This window comes from Carassius gibelio, chromosome B4, assembly GCF_023724105.1.
Source record: "Carassius gibelio isolate Cgi1373 ecotype wild population from Czech Republic chromosome B4, carGib1.2-hapl.c, whole genome shotgun sequence".
Lineage (NCBI taxonomy): Eukaryota > Metazoa > Chordata > Actinopteri > Cypriniformes > Cyprinidae > Carassius > Carassius gibelio.
In genome coordinates this window covers 22,260,383-22,277,244 of record NC_068399.1, presented here as the reverse complement: position 1 = coordinate 22,277,244, position 16,862 = coordinate 22,260,383, and the positions used below count along the sequence as shown (strand labels likewise).

Genomic DNA, 16,862 nt, shown 5'->3' with positions numbered 1-16,862 from the left:
TCAGATATGATATGCATTTAAATGGCAAGTCTTCCCTCTAGACTTGGAAAGTGCTTGATACTTCCACACAAACATAATTCACTTTGGTCTGTGTGAATTTTCATATTATAGTTTTTATATGATATAAAAATAATGAAACAAATATAAAATGTTTTATTTAGTCTGAATATTAAATTAGATATTAAGTTGTGCCCATTATTCACACATATTTAACATTTTAAGAACGTGTATGAATAGTAAAGTGTATGTGTGTGTGTGTGTGTGTGTGTGTGTGTGTGTGTGTGTATATATATATATATATATATATATATATATATATATATATATATATATATATATATATATATATATATATATATATATATTTTTTTTTTTTATATAGATTTTATATTTTAAAATATTTTATATTTTTATATTTAAAGAAATATGCATGTTAAGTCTTGATATAAGTCTTAAACATAACATAAATCAGATTTTTCAAGTGATTAAAATGTTTGAGCCACTGTTTCTTCTAGAACGCTGTCTAGAAACCTTGTTAAAACTGCAAAGAGGACCATCGGACGTCAGTATGTCACCCGGAAGAAGTATTCTCCACCAACCTTGGAAAACCGTAGCAGTTTTCAGTCAGAGATGGACGAGGATGAGATCTCTGGTAAGAAAAAAACACACATTTAGAACTGATAAGAGTGATGGCTGATATGTGATTGTGTAATATGATGCAACCTCTCTGACTGAGCAGTGTCTGAGGAGCCGGACCAGAGTTCACTCACGCTCTCCTCCACCATCCGCTCGTCAGACCGGCAGACCATGAGTAATGTGGTCGAGCGGGCCTGCTGTCGGGACTACCAGCGGCTGGGACTGGGAACGCTCAGCAACAGCCTGACCCGCTCCAAAAACGAGCCCTTCAGGATCTCAACCGTCAACCGGATGTACACAGTCTGCCGAAGGTCAGAAACACAAGTTCAGTCTCAGTAAAACCATAATGTTAGCACCGCAATTATACCTTAATCTCACTGGCTGCTTGTTTGTGTGTTTCAGTTATCCAGGGTTACTGATCGTGCCTCAGAGCATCCCCGATGCCACCATCCAGCGCATCTGCCGCTGCTACCGGCAGAACCGCTTCCCTGTGGTGTGCTGGAGGAACTCACGCACCAAAGCTGTGCTGCTGCGCTCGGCCGGCCTGCATGCTAAAGGCGTCGTGGGCTTCTTCAAATCCCCCAATGCGCCCACAGCAGGTCAGAGTCAGAAGCAAAAAAAATTTTTTTTAAAAGAGATGGAGGTAGCTTTTCTCTTATATTTAGAATGATCTATTTAAAGTTATTATATAACAATATCTTGTTAGATTTTTTAAGAAATATTAAAATAGGATTAAGTGTTATTTTGTGTGCTTGTGTATATATAAACACAATTATATTATTTATCTATTCTTTAAATTTTATTTATTTTATTTTTTATTATAATATGTGTTCCTGTGGCTCAAGTGGTAGAGCATTGCGTTAGCAGTGCAAGGTTGTGGGTTCGATTCCCAGGGAACACGTTAAGTAAAATATGTTACCCTGAATGCACTGCAAGTCGCTTTGGTTAAAAGTGTCTGCTAAATGCATAACTTTATTAATTTATTTATTTTTTTATATTCATTTTTATATATTTTTATTGCAATAATAAATTATAATATATTTTCAGTTTTTATTTGCATTTGTTTACGTTTTACTAATTGTGTAATGTGCTTTTGTCATTTTGTTTCATATTATTTAGCTTTATTTTTTTTTATTTTGCTTTGCTTTTTTAATTTTAGTATTTCAACTAATCTTTTCATCTTATTTTATATTTAAGCATTATTTTATTTAGCAAGAACTGTTTTGTCATTATATTTAACTATATAAAAAAAAATGTATTTAACTATATTATATCCATCCATGTTTTTTGCAGACACTTTCATACTTTTTATCTGTTGATGAATTCCCTGGGAATTGAACCCATGACCTTTGGGGTGTTAGTACTGTGCTGTTTGATATCTACTATTAAGCCCAGTTCTCTTAGCACTAGGCCACATAAAGCAGATTAGAACAGGAAGAGATCAACCAGAGCATATTAATGGTATAAAACTTAAAGTAAACATGTTTGTGGTTGGTTTCAGGCCCATCGCAGGCTGACTCCACCAGCCTGGAGCAGGAGAAGTACCTGCAGGCCATCATCAGCTCCATGCCCTCATACAGCGAGGCCAGTGGGAGGAACACGCTCAGCGGCTTCACCTCCGCACACATGAGCAACTCAGGTTAGGGTTAACCTTTAACCCTTGCTTAACCCTAACAATACTAATCCTCCCAGAGAATGTCAATTAGGTATACCTTAACAATTCACTTGTGATATTCTCCCCCAAATGTGTTACATGTGTCATTTTTGGGGCCTCAGACTCATCAGACAAGCTGAGGCAGCCTAAAATAGGAGCTTTAATGAAACAAGTCATGGGGACTAAAGAGGATGTTCCAGGAACCTTCAGTCGAGGAGGTGAGAGTGTGTTTTTAAGATCCTCACAACTTAACCCGCCATCCATTCATCTGTTCCCAACCATTTGTCAAGTTCTTTATTCAACTATAATTTTTGACATCCAATCCCACATGGGGATTTTTTTTTTGCATTGGCTTATTATTGGCTGCTCTATTATGTTTGCTGATAGTAATGGGCATTTTTATGTCATCTGACCTTAGCGCTGGGTCAGAGGGCAAGGGTCATCTCCCTCTCTCAGCCTAGAGTTTCTGTCAAGGCCCGCAACTCGCCTAGAGGTACAGTAGGCCCGCCCCTGCTCTCAAATCTAACTAATCAAATCTCTCGACAATGATTCTAGCGGGTTTGAGCACTAAGTGTCCATGAAGTGTTGTCATCCTCTTTTCCTGTGCTAACTAATCACTGACCAACATGTCTGTTTGATTTATTTGTATTGTGCGTGAGGATGGGATGCGCATCTCATTGCATGTGATCCACCAAATTGTCATTTGTCTGGTGTTTGTAGAAATCACAAATTCTGAAACATGCCAATTCACACACAAGTGATTCCACAAAGCAGAACTGATTGCCCATTCTACATCAGTGAATGATTTTCATTGGTCTTTGTGTTTCCCAGGAAAATGGGGCAGTATTCGTGGTAGTGGGCGGCTCAGCACGTATAACCCTGACGTGGGGAACAGGCTGGCTGGGAAAGAGTCCCCCCAGGCTAATGGAGGCCCATCCGAGACCTATTTCCTTCGCCAACAGAGAGCGTACCTCTACATCATTGGAGACAAGTCCCAGCTCAAGGTTACTAGCTTAAATACTAAACTCTCAAGAGATTTGAGAGTTTGACAATGATCATTGTATTTAAATCAATCTAAACTAAGCCCTCAGTCTTCTTGTTGTGGTCAGGGTGGAAAGCAGGACTCCTTCCAGCAGTGGGAGGTGGTGCCTATCGAGGTCTTTGATGTACGGCAGCTGAAGAACAGTTTCAAGAAGCTGATGAAAGCTTGTGTGCCTTCTGCACCCAACACTGAACCAAACGCAAACATGACCTTTCACCGATGCCTGGAGGAATCGGAGTGGATGAATCTGGTACCTTACCCATTTTCCCCTTTTACTTGGGTTAATTTAACACTTAAAGATACAGTGTATTGGTCAGTTGGTTCTACAATATTTTATGTTCTTGATGTTTGTGTCCCATAGCTTCACAAGGTTCTACAGGTGTCCGTTCTGGTTGTGGAACTCCTGGAAACCGCTTCCTCCGTCATGGTTAGTTTGGAAGACGGCTGGGATGTCACAACACAGGTAGGACAAACACCTAAGCATGCATGAGCTGTGTCTGCCATGTATTTTGTTTGTCCATGTCTGCATTAATGCTGTGTTGGATGCAGGTGGTGTCCCTGGTGCAACTTCTGTCGGATCCGTACTACCGAACTATTGATGGTTTCAGGCTGCTCGTGGAGAAAGAGTGGTTGTCGTTCGGTCATCGATTCAGCCACCGTGGAGCCCAGACACTAGCCAGCCAGAGCAGTGGATTCACACCTGTCTTCCTGCAGTTCCTCGACTGTGTGCACCAGGTATGTGTACTGGTGGCTGTCTAATACAGGTTTTCCAGTGGGTGGCACCAATAATCAGAGAGCACAGTTGCTGATAACGTTCTCAACCTGCCCCATATTTGCTGGTTGGGAAATCACTATAACTAAATACACTGCACAAGCATTTGTGATGATGAATCCACGTGTTTAAACTTTTTAAAACTCTCTTTTATGTTCCACCATTTTCTTTATGCACTCAGGTGCATGGCATCATTGCAAGATGGATATTTCGTTTGTTTACATGTATTCTTCATTCAGATTTTCAGTGGAGCTGTTTAAATCTATTTCTAGAAAGTTCTAATCTTGTCCATCGTAAAACTTACACCAGCTGTTTGTTGGGTGATAAGGAGGAATCACCACTTTCTTGGAAGGTCTTGTCTAATGAAGAGGAAAAAGAATAAACCTTGTATGATTGGTGATAGGATGAGCAGGTACAGAAAGGCAGCTTGTGAATACATACTGATGTACACATACTTGTCCCAACTTTCTGCGTTGTCACTCTAAACAGACCACACCTTCAAAGATTAGAGATACCTTACTATAACTCATCCGAGTTGCCCAAGACTTCTAGCTGATTTACCCTGAAGATAAGGATAGACTTTCTTTCCCCACACGTTTAAAGATTAAGATTGCTTAATAGTGGGATTTCGGAACAGTGAATCTGAACTTGACAAGAAATCTAAGGTGATTGATATCTCTTACACAATGAAGTCGATTAAGCTTCTACAAATCCAGGAGAGCTTGTTTCTTATCTCATGTCCTTCTTACTGAAAAGGCAGTTTGGAAGAAGAAAACTTGCCCTCTCTGTTCCTTTGAAATGGCTTTTTCCTAAACACTAGTGCTCCAGTTTACAATATAGGTGTCCCACAAGGTTCAGTCTAGAGATGTCCCGATACCACTTTCTCATTTCCTAAACCGATGCCGCTGCTTTGGCTATTTGCCGATTCCGATATCAATCCGATAATTTTATTTTATTATTTTAATTGTATTTTATTTCTAATACTACTTCTAATAATAAAATAAATGGAATTACTCTGCTCAATTAGCCACCTAAAAAAATATCAGTTGATTAAGAAAGACTGCCACACTTTATTCAAACACTACAAAAATAAACAAATAAACAAACAAACAAACAAATAAATAAAAAAAAAAATACAGGTAGTACTTTAGACTTAAAGCTACCAACAGGTTTAATGCTGTTTAAAATAATTTAAACAGCAGCATGGTTGGGGGGATGGTTGGGGTGTATTTGTTCGGGTGGGCGATATGGCAAAAATGAAATTTTTTCATTTTTATAAATATCATGATTTTATCATGATTGTTTGTCATGTTGGTTTTTCTATTTTGCAGGCTGTTTGAGCATTATAGCCAAACTAATATCCCTATAAAAAAGACAAAGCTTGTTACATTAAGGTAACAAAATATGAAAAAGTATGGCAGATATTTAGGCCAAAGTGGGAGAAGATAAAAATCCATGTTTAATGCTAGCAGATTTAATTAATTGTTCTGCAGATTAAGATCTGATGATCATTTCCTCTGCTCATTTTCCCAACAGATCCATCTACAGTTCCCCATGGAGTTTGAGTTCAGTCAGTACTATCTGAAGTTCCTAGCCTACCACTACGTCTCCAACCGCTTCCGCACCTTCCTGCTGGACTCAGACTATGAGCGCATAGAGCTTGGTGAGTCTAAATTGCCTACCAAGAAATGAATCAGCAACTTATTAAATGCTGTGTAATGCCAACTTGTCAACATGACTCATAATGAGATTGTGATCGGATCTTCTTCGATATTATTGCACTGTCATTGTGAAGTACTATTAAAAGTCAAGTGATGTATTACAGGAAGTTTCAGGATGCTTATTTATAGCATTCAATCACTGAACCCTGTTTGGCCCTATCCCAATGTATTGTCTTTGTAGGTGTCTTGTATGAGGAAAAAGGTGAGAGGAAGAATCCTCAGGTGTGCAAGTCTGTCTGGGATTACATTGACCGGCTCAACAAGAAGACCCCCATATTCTACAACTACATGTTTTCACCTGAGGAGGAAGAGGTAACTTTCTAATTTTGTTCTCACATTCTAACATAGTTTTGAAACAAAATGTGACTAAATGACTCTAGTGCCCTCTATTGGTTAGTAAGTGTAACTTGATTTTCTTTTGTCTTGCAGGTCTTAAAGCCCTACAGTTTTATCTCCAACTTGAAGGTTTGGGACTTTTACACAGAGGAAACACTTTCTGAGGGTCCGTCCTTTGACTGGGAATTAGTGCGGGGTCGGCCGGAGAAGCCACAGGAGGAAGCTGGTGATAGACAGGAGACGACGGCCCCCAAGTCCCAGCGGAGGATCGTCTGGCCGTGTTATGACAGCCTCAGTAAGGTACTGCCTGATGCCATCACCAAACTCTTGCAGGTGAGAAATAATTATAATTAAGTCGTAATTATAATTAAGTTGTCTTCATACATGTATGCTGATGACCTTCTTAATATATTTTTATTCAGGATGTGCAGAACCTGGAAACTGAGTTGGGACAACCAATGGAAAAATGGAAAGACACCTGGGACAAGATTAAGATGGCCCAACGGGTTGAGTCCAGATTAGAGAGCAGGGTAAGAGATGGATTACCATCTTACCTTTATCTACAAATTACTAATGGGATGGTGTACTAATATTTAGTTCCTTTTTCCCCAGCACTCGTTCTCCAGCTCTCTGCTCATGTCATCTAATCTGAGTCACCAGCGGCGCTCTCAGGGTGTGTATCTGCAGGAGAGCGGGGTCGGCTCCTCCATCAACCTGGCACTGGACTGTGAGGTCAGCGCCACATCCACACCTGCAGCTGGTCGACCCAGTACCAGCACACTCTACAGCCAGTTCCAGAGCACTGAGAGCGAGAACAGGTCTGTGAACACACTCTTCATCGGTCACATTGGGCCAATGACATTTTCTACTTCAATGTTTGTTTGTTTGTTTTTTTATTAAATTTCAGGTTAAAAGGTTAACATTTTATGAATGTATAATGGAAAGTGTAAAGTATATTATAGCCCCCCCAATTCTTAAGAATTTATATATATATATATATATATATATATATATATACATACACACACACACACACACACACACACACATATATATATATATACATACACACACACACACACACACACACACACATATATATATATATATATATATATATATATACACACACATATATATGCTCAATGTTTTTCTTTACCATTGTTGTCATTGTAAAACTATTAAATAGTAATTGACATGATGAAATGCTAAATAAAAAATATTAAATATTAGAAATTAGAAATATTAGAGATATTAGATTCATTGTTTTATTTATTTTTTAGAAATGTTGCCTTGGCAGCTAACTGGAATAGATAAGTTCAAGTTGAAGTATTAAATGACAAAAATTTTAAGAAAACACATTTTAACTAAAATTTAAATGAAAATTGAAACTGTCAAAATAAAAGCAAATATTGCACATTTTCTAAATATGTTTTAGCATATATAATTGATGTCATTTTAATATGAACTCAAAAACTTCATCTTAATAAAACGGCACAATGCTCTTTACTGTAGTCATCTTTTGAATTAAAATGTAATAAGTTCTTTTCTTTTTTTGGATGTAGGAGCTTTGAGGGTATTTTATACAAAAAAGGCGCATTGCTGAAACCTTGGAAACCGCGTTGGTTTGTTCTGGATAAGACCAAACACCAGGTACTTGCTGCACTGAAAACTTTGGTTTCGGAGCTGTAATTGATTCAGTAAACAAAGCATGCGTGTCATATATTAAAATGTATTATTTTCCAATATGTTTATTCCTTTTCTCTTTTTCCTAGTTGCGATACTATGAATCAAGGAAAGATAAAGAGTGTAAGGGAGTGATTGATCTAGCTGAAGTGGAATCTGTCTTTCCTGGGACGCCCACAATGGGAGCACCTAAAAACATAGACGACAAAGCCTTCTTTGATGTAAGACCTCTATAATTCCATCAGTGCATGTTGCATTATTTGACCATGGTTCATGATTAATGTTTTTCCCCATTCTTTCAGCTCAAGACGACCAAAAGAGTGTATAACTTCTGTGCCCAGGACAACAAAAATGCCCAGTTATGGATGGATAGTATTCAGAGTTGCCTATCAGATGCGTAGGGGGAGGAGCTTTGCAGAGGACAGAACTGTTACACTTTGTGGGGGGCGGAGCCAGTGACGGACAATGCTCATAGCCAATGGGCAGTGCTTGCCTGCTGTTTACAGAGGGAAGTTGAACAGGCTTCCGTATTGGTGGTATTGAACTTTACGATGTCGCACCTCACCACATTTCAGCGTTTTTGTTTTAAAAAAACATGCCGAAAATATACAAAAACCCAAGAAATCCCTTAAAGACTGATATATGTGGACTCACCCATGCTTGGCTTGTTTTAAACACACCTATTCGCCCTGGATGTTGTCCTACGCTTGTTCGAAAAGACATGACCTGCGATTCTTCATCCCATATTGCTGAAATACTGCCAATGGCACCCTAAGCTATGCAGGGGCCCAAAAAATGCCCAATAACTAGCCACAGCTCGCAAAAGAGTGACCTTTAACCCCTTCTGATCTCCTTACTGTCACTATGCCACTGCTTGGAATCGTCCATCGAGTCTGGACTCGCACATCACAAATTCTGCCTTCTCATTGGACGGTCAAGTTCTCTCACTCCCTTCTGATTGGTGGCTTCGTCCGTGCAACGGTTCATGAAGGATTTAGTGTTTTCTTTCACATTATCTACATGGAAATAATCTAAAAGCGTTCATTCTCATCACTTTCGACCAAGTCCAAACAGTTATCAAGATGCCATCCGGAGATTCAGATTGGACTGTTTACAAACTAAATTCTTGGGTTCTTCCTATGAACGTTAAAACCACTATTGCTATTGAGAATTGAAGGGATGTTGAAGGAAAACGAGGGATGTGTTTTGTCATAATTGATTTTTAGAAGACGAAAAACGCAGACTTAAAAGGGGAAAACGGTGTGTGGATGGGTTTCATGACCTCTTCGTTTTATCAAGTGTCTGTTTACACCAATCAGAGGCCAGAGACTGGAGCTGCTCGCCGTGACACCTGGTTTCAGCATCATTTCCGAAAGTATGCGAATTGTAAATATGCATTCTAAAGGGGTATAGATGTATTATTGGATCTGAATGAGATATCAGACCTGCCATATCTTATTTAGTTTCTGAAAAACTGAATCCGCCTGTTCCAAAATCAGATGCCGGTTGTCATGCTCTTCTGTTCTCCAGCCTCTGAGCCCTGGATCTGTCAGAATCAGTGTTTTAGTTAGTCTGTTACCTGTTCTGTTCAATCCTGTACATAGAGGAGTTTGTTTATATTATTCCTTTAGAGAAAGAGTCTATTTTGCTGGACTTGGTGAGGATGCATAAAAGTATCGCCTGTTTATCACAGGACTGCACTGTTGCAGGGTTGTTGTTTTATTTTTATTTTTTTTTATTATTATTCCAAATACATGAACTAACACACACATACACAAACACATGGTGTAAAATAGGGTAAAACTTCAGAATCGTTGACAACGAAATTTGAATTGTAGAAATTGTTTTTTGTTCCAATAACTCCCTTGTATATAATACTCGAATATGTATGTTAATGGTAGTAATTTATTTAACTTTGTCTCCTGAATATGACATCACCACTTAACTTTTAAATTAGATATCCAATATGTGCCATTGTTTATCTATATGTTAACGTGACTAATGATATATATATATATATATATATATATATATATATATATATATATATATATATATATATATATATATATATATATATAATTTGTATTTTATTTTTTTGAAACCTTGGGATTTGTCTCATTAAATAAACCCTACATTTATTTTCTTTTTTTTTTTCCTCTTTAAAGTGATACTTGCTCAGTACAAGTTCACATAATTTGAGTCCTAGGGGTGTCGCAGGTTTCATAACAATTGAGCAAAATTATATCATAAAACTGCATAACGTTTTTAATTATTTATTTTTCATACTTTTTTAATTCGATTTATTTCATCTGATCCAGGTTGTTGTCAATCATGCCGTATATTTTTTAGAATTAAACCACTGTGGGCTTCGTGGCCTCCTGACATTTCTGTGTGTGCTGCTTTTTGTCTCCGTTTACTAGTGTCACTGCAAAGTTTTATATTCGTTTAAAAATTAGAATATATATCCTAATCCTTCATTAAACCATCAGAATGTGTAACTCAAACTGATAGATGGGGTGAATAATTTTACCGTTTAGTTAAATTAGAAGCGTAAAAAATTATTTATGCTTTAATAGTATTCCAAAGCAATAAAATAACCCAAGAAATAATAATTATGTATCATTTACTCAACCTCATCTCCTAAATCTGTATGATTTTTTTTCTCAAGACGTTGAAGGCCAAATGAAGGCCACTTTCATCATTCACTTTCAATGAAAAACGCAGTTTTTAAATCTTTTTTTGTGTTCCACGGAAACAGTTATACAGGTTTTGTGTAACATGAGGATGTGCAAATAATTTTACTTATAAAACTTAGAAATCATTTTTGTGTACCCTGCATTTTAAACGTACAAGTACATGGATTTATGTAGAGACCCATAGCTCCATCTGCTGGTATTGTATTAACATTACACTAGCCGTAGCTTGGTTCAAATGATGTTTTGGAAGCCAAATTCAGGTCTGATATTCACGTTTAACATGAAATTAATAATGACGCGAATCAAGCATTTCATTTTCAATTTTATCTTTAGCTGAGAGTCCAGACACTAAATCATTGCATTGCAGGTTTATACTAGTGCTTCTGTACCTCAGGCGGCTACATGAGTAACGTTAGCTGACATTGCATTTAACTTAGAAAACAATTAAATGAAGGGGATTTTTTTTGCATTTATTTCGTAAGTGTTTCTAAGCGTTCTCCATATTAATACAAAACATTCATATATCTTTAAATATAGGTGATGAACACGCGTTTACTTTATTTTTAAACATTTAATTATTATTTTGCCATTCACATTTGGGACTTTTATTTTGGAATGGTCTTTACTGTTCCTGTTGTTGTGACGCCAATGACGTAAAATCGTTTTTGAAGCGCTTTCTTCACGCTGCTCTCACGTGGAAACCTAAACATGGAGAATTCAAGCACAGAGAACGTAACTGATGGCCAGGTAAAGGATGTTTTATAACCTTACCTATGTTTTGATCGTTCAGTAGTTTAGGCAGACTTGGTAACGTTACGTACTGAATTCCTACTAACGGTTAGAAAAGTGTACATTTGAAATTACTTAAAACGTGGATTATAAACGAGCATGTGCTTCAACCCACAACAGTACAGTCACAATTATGAACTGGCGATGGATAATGCAGCTCACAATGAGAGAATGAAATATCAAATGTTGGATGGTAAATTGGATTGCAAGTCACAGCATTACTGCCACCCTCCTCGGTTACTAATCTTGCATTCTGATTAACGTACTTGGGGCCCTCGGTATTTATCCAAATAAAAAAATAAAAAAGATATCACTAATAAAGCAACGAACAGCACTATATCATTAAAATGATTTACACTTATGTTAGATGTAGAACTGACATAAGTTTTCTGTACAGAAAAGGCTGTTTTATTTTACATGTGGCGGGTCGCCCCCGTGTTTATATCACGTCACCATATCATGTAGTTTACCGCGTTATGACGAAAACAACGATAATAATATATTTGCGTAATTATTTTTATATAAAATGCTTTAAGTCAAGTCAGTGCTCAAGCCATTTTAAAAGCATAAACAAAAGTAACAATTTAAAGGTATAGTCAAACGCGACAGGCATTTAAATCGATTTAAATTAAAATTTAATTAAATTTAAATATTTAAATTTATGCATTTAGCAGACGATTTTATCCAAAGCGACTTACAGTGCATTCAGGCGATCAATTTTTACCTATCATGTGTTCCCGGGGATTTAAATGTCAGAAATGTAGATTTAACAAGTCCAACCCACAATCTAGAAACGTAATCAAACTCCATGAAGTTCGTATTGTGTTGTTATCTTTGATCACAATAACAATAAATCTGATGTATTGTGTTTTAACTGTTACAATCTTGTTTCTTTTACAGAATCCAGATCAAGAATCTGAAAAAGAGAAAATGGAATTGGATATTAATAATACACCGTTTCAGACTGAAACCACATGTGATCAGAACTTTGATTCTCAACTTGGACCAACAGATGAGCCATGCACCAGTGGTCAGTCTGAACAACTAGGAGATCAGTGCAGCAGAGGTCAGCTTGAACCACCATTGGAATCAGTTGCCAGTGATCAGTCTGGACTGAAAAGGGATCAGAGCTCCTGTAGCGAACTTGGACCAACAGCAGAACCTTTTACCATGGATCAGACTGAACAAACAGGAGATCAGGGCACTGGTGGTTCATCTGGACTGACAGCAGACCACTGCACCAGCATTAAATCTGATCAAACTGGAGATCAGAGCTCAAGTGGTCAGCTTGTGCCAACAGGAGAACCTTCATCCAGCAATCAGTCTGGACTGGCAGGGGATCAGATCTCCAGCATTCAGACTGGACCTGAAGAGATCCGGAGTGGAATTGTGGTTAGTCCACACTCTGGGACTGGATCATTGGGTCTGCTGAGCATGCAGTACAGAGGAAACGGCTCAGATGACAACTGTTCAGACAGGTAAGATAAGAGGACATGAAAATCTGTGCTTAGATATCTTCCTATAACGCTCATTTATGATAATTTTATCATTATATACATAGTGTAAATAAAAAACTAATCTTATTGATTATAATTGATTAATTCTTATTTTAATGTGATTCAGTGACTCAGACTCTTCGTCCTCCACATCCTCCTCATCAACCTCCTCATCCTCTTCCTCCTCTGAGCCTTTTAATTTAGTCATGAACAATGCGGAAGATGACGATGAAGGTGTTGCCATGGGCAATGAGAAAAAGCCTACACCACTGAAAACCCAGAATGAGCTGCTTATCGAGGTGAGAGGGAGAGGCAAACGGCAGTCTATAAACCAAACTGCTGTTTCTGTTGGCAGTATTTCTCAGTTTCCTGAGCTTTCCACTTGTAATCGAATAAACTAAGAGCAATCTTAATGTCAGACATGAAAGAGAATGAAGTTTAAGTTATCTTCTGTTGTGTAGGACCTTCCTGCAGTGGAGAACCTCCACATCAGCCTTCCAGAAGATACAGAGATGGAGCCCATTGGCACAATATCGAGCGTTGTGGAGCAGTTAGGTATACAGGCATCTGCCAACTTTAAAGCATAACTTTTCCTGTCATACAAGGAATTTTTTTTTTTAAAGATGCATTTATTTGATAAATGCATCTTTAAAATGCATCTTTATACATTAAAAAATACTGTAAAGAGTAATTATTATCAAATATATTTTAAAATGTAATTTATTCCTATGATGCAAAATTGAATTCTCAGCATCATTACTCCAGTCTTCATTGTCACGTGATCCTTTTTTGTTATGAATAAATAAATATTTATCAGCTAATTTTTGTTTTATATTTTTACATCTTCACTGAGAGGCATCATGTAAGCTTTGTCTTGACTGAATTTAGAGGACATTTCATATAAAGGTGATTCATTTTATTTAGTGATTGTGGAGTCGTACAAGAACACACCACCACTGAATGAAGACAGTGTGTTATTCACCAAAAACAGAACCTCTATTGGCAAGGTCAGTAACAGTTATCCTTCTGTGGCCTATTTTATTTTTTTGTAACCATCCTTAAAATTATCTGTTGTCTTATAAGGTGGTGATTATAACACTTGAACTTCTTGATTAAGTCTTCATATTGTCCAATAAACAGAAGTTTTTTTTTTGTTGGACTAAATATTGTCGGTTTCTCCTTAGATCTTTGAAGTGTTCGGTCCAGTTTGTCAGCCATACTATGCTTTGAGGTTCAACTCCCATGACGATATCGACCAGAAAGATCTTAAAATTCGAGATACAGTTTACTTCGCGCCCAAAATTAAAGATTTCACCGATTACATCTTTACACAGCTTCTCCAAGAGTGAGTACCTCATCATTTGAGAAAACTTGGGTGTGTTTTACTGAAATGCGATATATATTTTTTTCTGCTGTGGTATTTTCTCCAAAAAACATTACATACAAATTATTTCTCTCAAACAAGGACCAAGGGCTCAGATGCATCCTGGAAAAATGACCAAGAACCACCCCTTGAGGTAAATGTGAATCTATTTTATAACAATTATTTAGGAAATCAGGTCAGCGAAGGCTTAAACTCTAGGGAATAGAGTGATATCCTGCCCTAATAGTGTGTCATCAGTATTATCTGTTAATAAGTGATGGTTTAACCTCTCAACTGATTGGTTTTTATTCTGTGTGTATGTAGGCACTTGATTTTAGTGATGATGAGAAAGAGAGGCTCGCCAAACAGAAGCTTAAAGAGCATAAGAGACGGCAAAAAAACGATTCTGACTCAGGTGAGTCAAATTTATCTTTTTTTATTTATTTTATTACTGATATGAGTTGAATTCGAACCTGTTTGAGCACCACAAATAATGTTCATATGTACTAACTGCACTGTTAACCACTGTTTGACTTTCCAGAGGATGAATCGGATGCCCATAAATGTCTGCCCCCTCATAAATCCGGCCGGCGGAAGCCTCGACAGAACCGCAGCGTTCCTCGTGGGCAGCACCACAATCGTGGTGGTGCTATTCATAGCAACTATCACGCTCGGCCCCCCTTCCCACCTGACTACATGTTCCCCCCTCCAGATCCACACATGTTTCCCTTCCAGGGCCCAATGATGCAACCCTTTCCCGGACCGCCACCCTTTCACATGGGAATGGCCCCTTGGCCCCCAGGGCCACATCAGGGCTTCATGTTCCAGCCCCCACCTCCACCTCCTCCTCCACCGTATAATCAGTAACGCTGTGACTGAATCCTCTTTACAACCTGCGCCCTTAAAGGGGATCACAATCTTTATTCCAGTGTATAGTATGAGTCAAGCATAACTGTATATTATTAGCAATTTTTCATTTTGTATTAAAAATGATTAATTTCTCATTTTCAGTGTGTCTCTTTCACTGTTCTCTATTTTCGAAGCAGCTGTATTCTATTTATTACAAGCATACACTAAAAATGAGATAACGGTTCCTGATTTTCATTAAAACAGCCTAATTTAGTTTTAATGTTTATTATTACAACAAGTGTTTTCCTGCCAAGAACTGTGCGTTATTATATGTTATTATTGACAATATTTAATTGCCAGTTTTGTAAAGGCATTTGGTGAATGAAATGAGTGGTTCCTATGCTCTTCCTTTGGGTTAATTTCAAACATTAAAACAAAAAAAGACAATATTCAAAGGCCCTCCTGTCTAAGATGATTTTAATAAAGATAAATAAACTCAGAAATCGCATGCTGGTTTAATGTTGTACATCTTTATTTACTCAAGCCTAAGTCTTATTTGGGCCTGTTTGAAAACTACTGATTTAATCCAATCTGTTCTTCAATCAAAAATCATGCCCCTGGTCTATTATGTTCAAAATGGCATCAGTTTCATGCCCTATCCCATGATCACATATCCCTTTTCCTACTGATATAATTTATGTCCTGGGATGCTCTTATCTTTCTGTTGTTTAGAAACAGCAATTCTGAGCTCAGGAACCCGAGTGTTGTGACTCAAGGTCGCAGTGTGTTTCCAGCAGATTGGCAGTGCTCAGGGCAATGCAATCCATCTGGGAACTGGCAGTTTCATTCACTTCAGTGCAATATGGAGCACCTGGATGGAAAGTGTGGACTGCAATTGCTATCTCAACCATGTTGAAGCTCTGAAACAGGAAGAAAATGTTATTACACCATGACATGCTTTATTTAATAACTGGGCGTGCATTTACATTATTAATCTTTTTTAATTTTTTCATAAATCTGCCTTGAAGAATTTGAAGAGATGTTAAGACGATCACCAAACTGTGTGGATATAAAATGTACTGTGAATAAATGAGAAGCAGCATTCTAGTTAATTACAATGTAAAAAAATAAATAAATACTTCGCAGTTGAACAGAAACATTAACTACACACATTGTTAGTTCATATGTTCATATCTAGTAATTAACTAGTTGACAATTGACATAGTTGACAATTTCACCATTTTGACTTATAATTTCAAAGGTAGGCCTTGTCTGGCCAACCACGTGACATTTTCTAGACTAATACTCTTAATACATTTTCTAATACTCAAAGTCACACAATGCTGATGTTGTTAACATTAATAATTTAAGAAAAAAGTACAACAATAATAATCATTTGCACGGTCTGATGTGAGCTAATCATCTTTAGAATAAATCAGTGATTTATTGTAATACTTTTTTCCTCAGCTGGTAAGAACAAATGGGTTTGCTATGACTTGTTGGAAGAAAATTGTTAGGGGAAAAAATGGACACGGATCGGCCTAGTCTAAATTAGGCTAACATATCGATCTTTTGCTGTGGTAAATCGTTTGTTTCTGCAGTTACAAAGGAGTTTTGGTCAGTTTGTTAGCTTTAAGCTTAAAACATTGATTCCTTTTGAGCTATTTTAGTGTGTTTATGTGAAACGGAGAGAAAATGACCGACACTGAGCTTGTTAACGGACTCCCAAATAAACAACACGTAACCTTGAGCAGGAGCATCCGTGTAATGAGTATGTGGTTAAACCTTCAGTTTACACTTTACACAGGACCCGTTCCCG

General features: G+C 37.5%; 2 protein-coding genes across 10 annotated transcripts in view; both read left to right on the top strand.

Moving 5' to 3' along the window:
- LOC127956410 (myotubularin-related protein 5) overlaps nucleotides 1-10,234 on the top strand; it is a 50,218-nt gene extending 39,984 nt beyond the window's left edge. For 4 of the 8 annotated variants that reach the window (XM_052554277.1, XM_052554275.1, XM_052554274.1 and 1 more), the window contains 18 exons: nucleotides 516-652; nucleotides 740-947; nucleotides 1,039-1,235; nucleotides 2,138-2,275; nucleotides 2,413-2,508; nucleotides 2,709-2,783; nucleotides 3,122-3,294; nucleotides 3,400-3,582; nucleotides 3,694-3,795; nucleotides 3,882-4,067; nucleotides 5,641-5,767; nucleotides 6,007-6,137; nucleotides 6,255-6,494; nucleotides 6,584-6,691; nucleotides 6,774-6,979; nucleotides 7,727-7,814; nucleotides 7,937-8,068; nucleotides 8,150-10,234. In XM_052554277.1, coding sequence (XP_052410237.1) covers nucleotides 516-652; nucleotides 740-947; nucleotides 1,039-1,235; nucleotides 2,138-2,275; nucleotides 2,413-2,508; nucleotides 2,709-2,783; nucleotides 3,122-3,294; nucleotides 3,400-3,582; nucleotides 3,694-3,795; nucleotides 3,882-4,067; nucleotides 5,641-5,767; nucleotides 6,007-6,137; nucleotides 6,255-6,494; nucleotides 6,584-6,691; nucleotides 6,774-6,979; nucleotides 7,727-7,814; nucleotides 7,937-8,068; nucleotides 8,150-8,248 — 2,626 coding nt within the window. In that variant the 3' untranslated portion in view covers nucleotides 8,249-10,234. The remainder of the gene's footprint in view (nucleotides 1-515; nucleotides 653-739; nucleotides 948-1,038; nucleotides 1,236-2,137; nucleotides 2,276-2,412; nucleotides 2,509-2,708; nucleotides 2,784-3,121; nucleotides 3,295-3,399; nucleotides 3,583-3,693; nucleotides 3,796-3,881; nucleotides 4,068-5,640; nucleotides 5,768-6,006; nucleotides 6,138-6,254; nucleotides 6,495-6,583; nucleotides 6,692-6,773; nucleotides 6,980-7,726; nucleotides 7,815-7,936; nucleotides 8,069-8,149) is intronic. The other 4 variants (XM_052554278.1, XM_052554276.1, XM_052554280.1 and 1 more) reach the window with 2 other exon arrangements.
- A 900-nt stretch (nucleotides 10,235-11,134) lies between these two features.
- Nucleotides 11,135-15,198, top strand: LOC127956973 (H/ACA ribonucleoprotein complex non-core subunit NAF1-like). 2 transcript variants are annotated; one of them, XM_052555308.1, is made up of 10 exons: nucleotides 11,135-11,293; nucleotides 12,236-12,653; nucleotides 12,690-12,813; nucleotides 12,959-13,130; nucleotides 13,293-13,386; nucleotides 13,756-13,838; nucleotides 14,016-14,176; nucleotides 14,297-14,348; nucleotides 14,519-14,609; nucleotides 14,736-15,198. In XM_052555308.1, exons 1-10 carry the CDS (start codon nucleotides 11,255-11,257, stop codon nucleotides 15,059-15,061), a joined length of 1,560 nt encoding a protein of 519 aa, XP_052411268.1. In that variant the 5' UTR covers nucleotides 11,135-11,254; the 3' UTR covers nucleotides 15,062-15,198. The 2 variants fall into 2 exon arrangements, with proteins under 2 accessions (XP_052411268.1, XP_052411267.1); XM_052555307.1 differs by having other exon boundaries at nucleotides 12,236-12,813.
- Nucleotides 15,199-16,862: the final 1,664 nt, after the last annotated feature.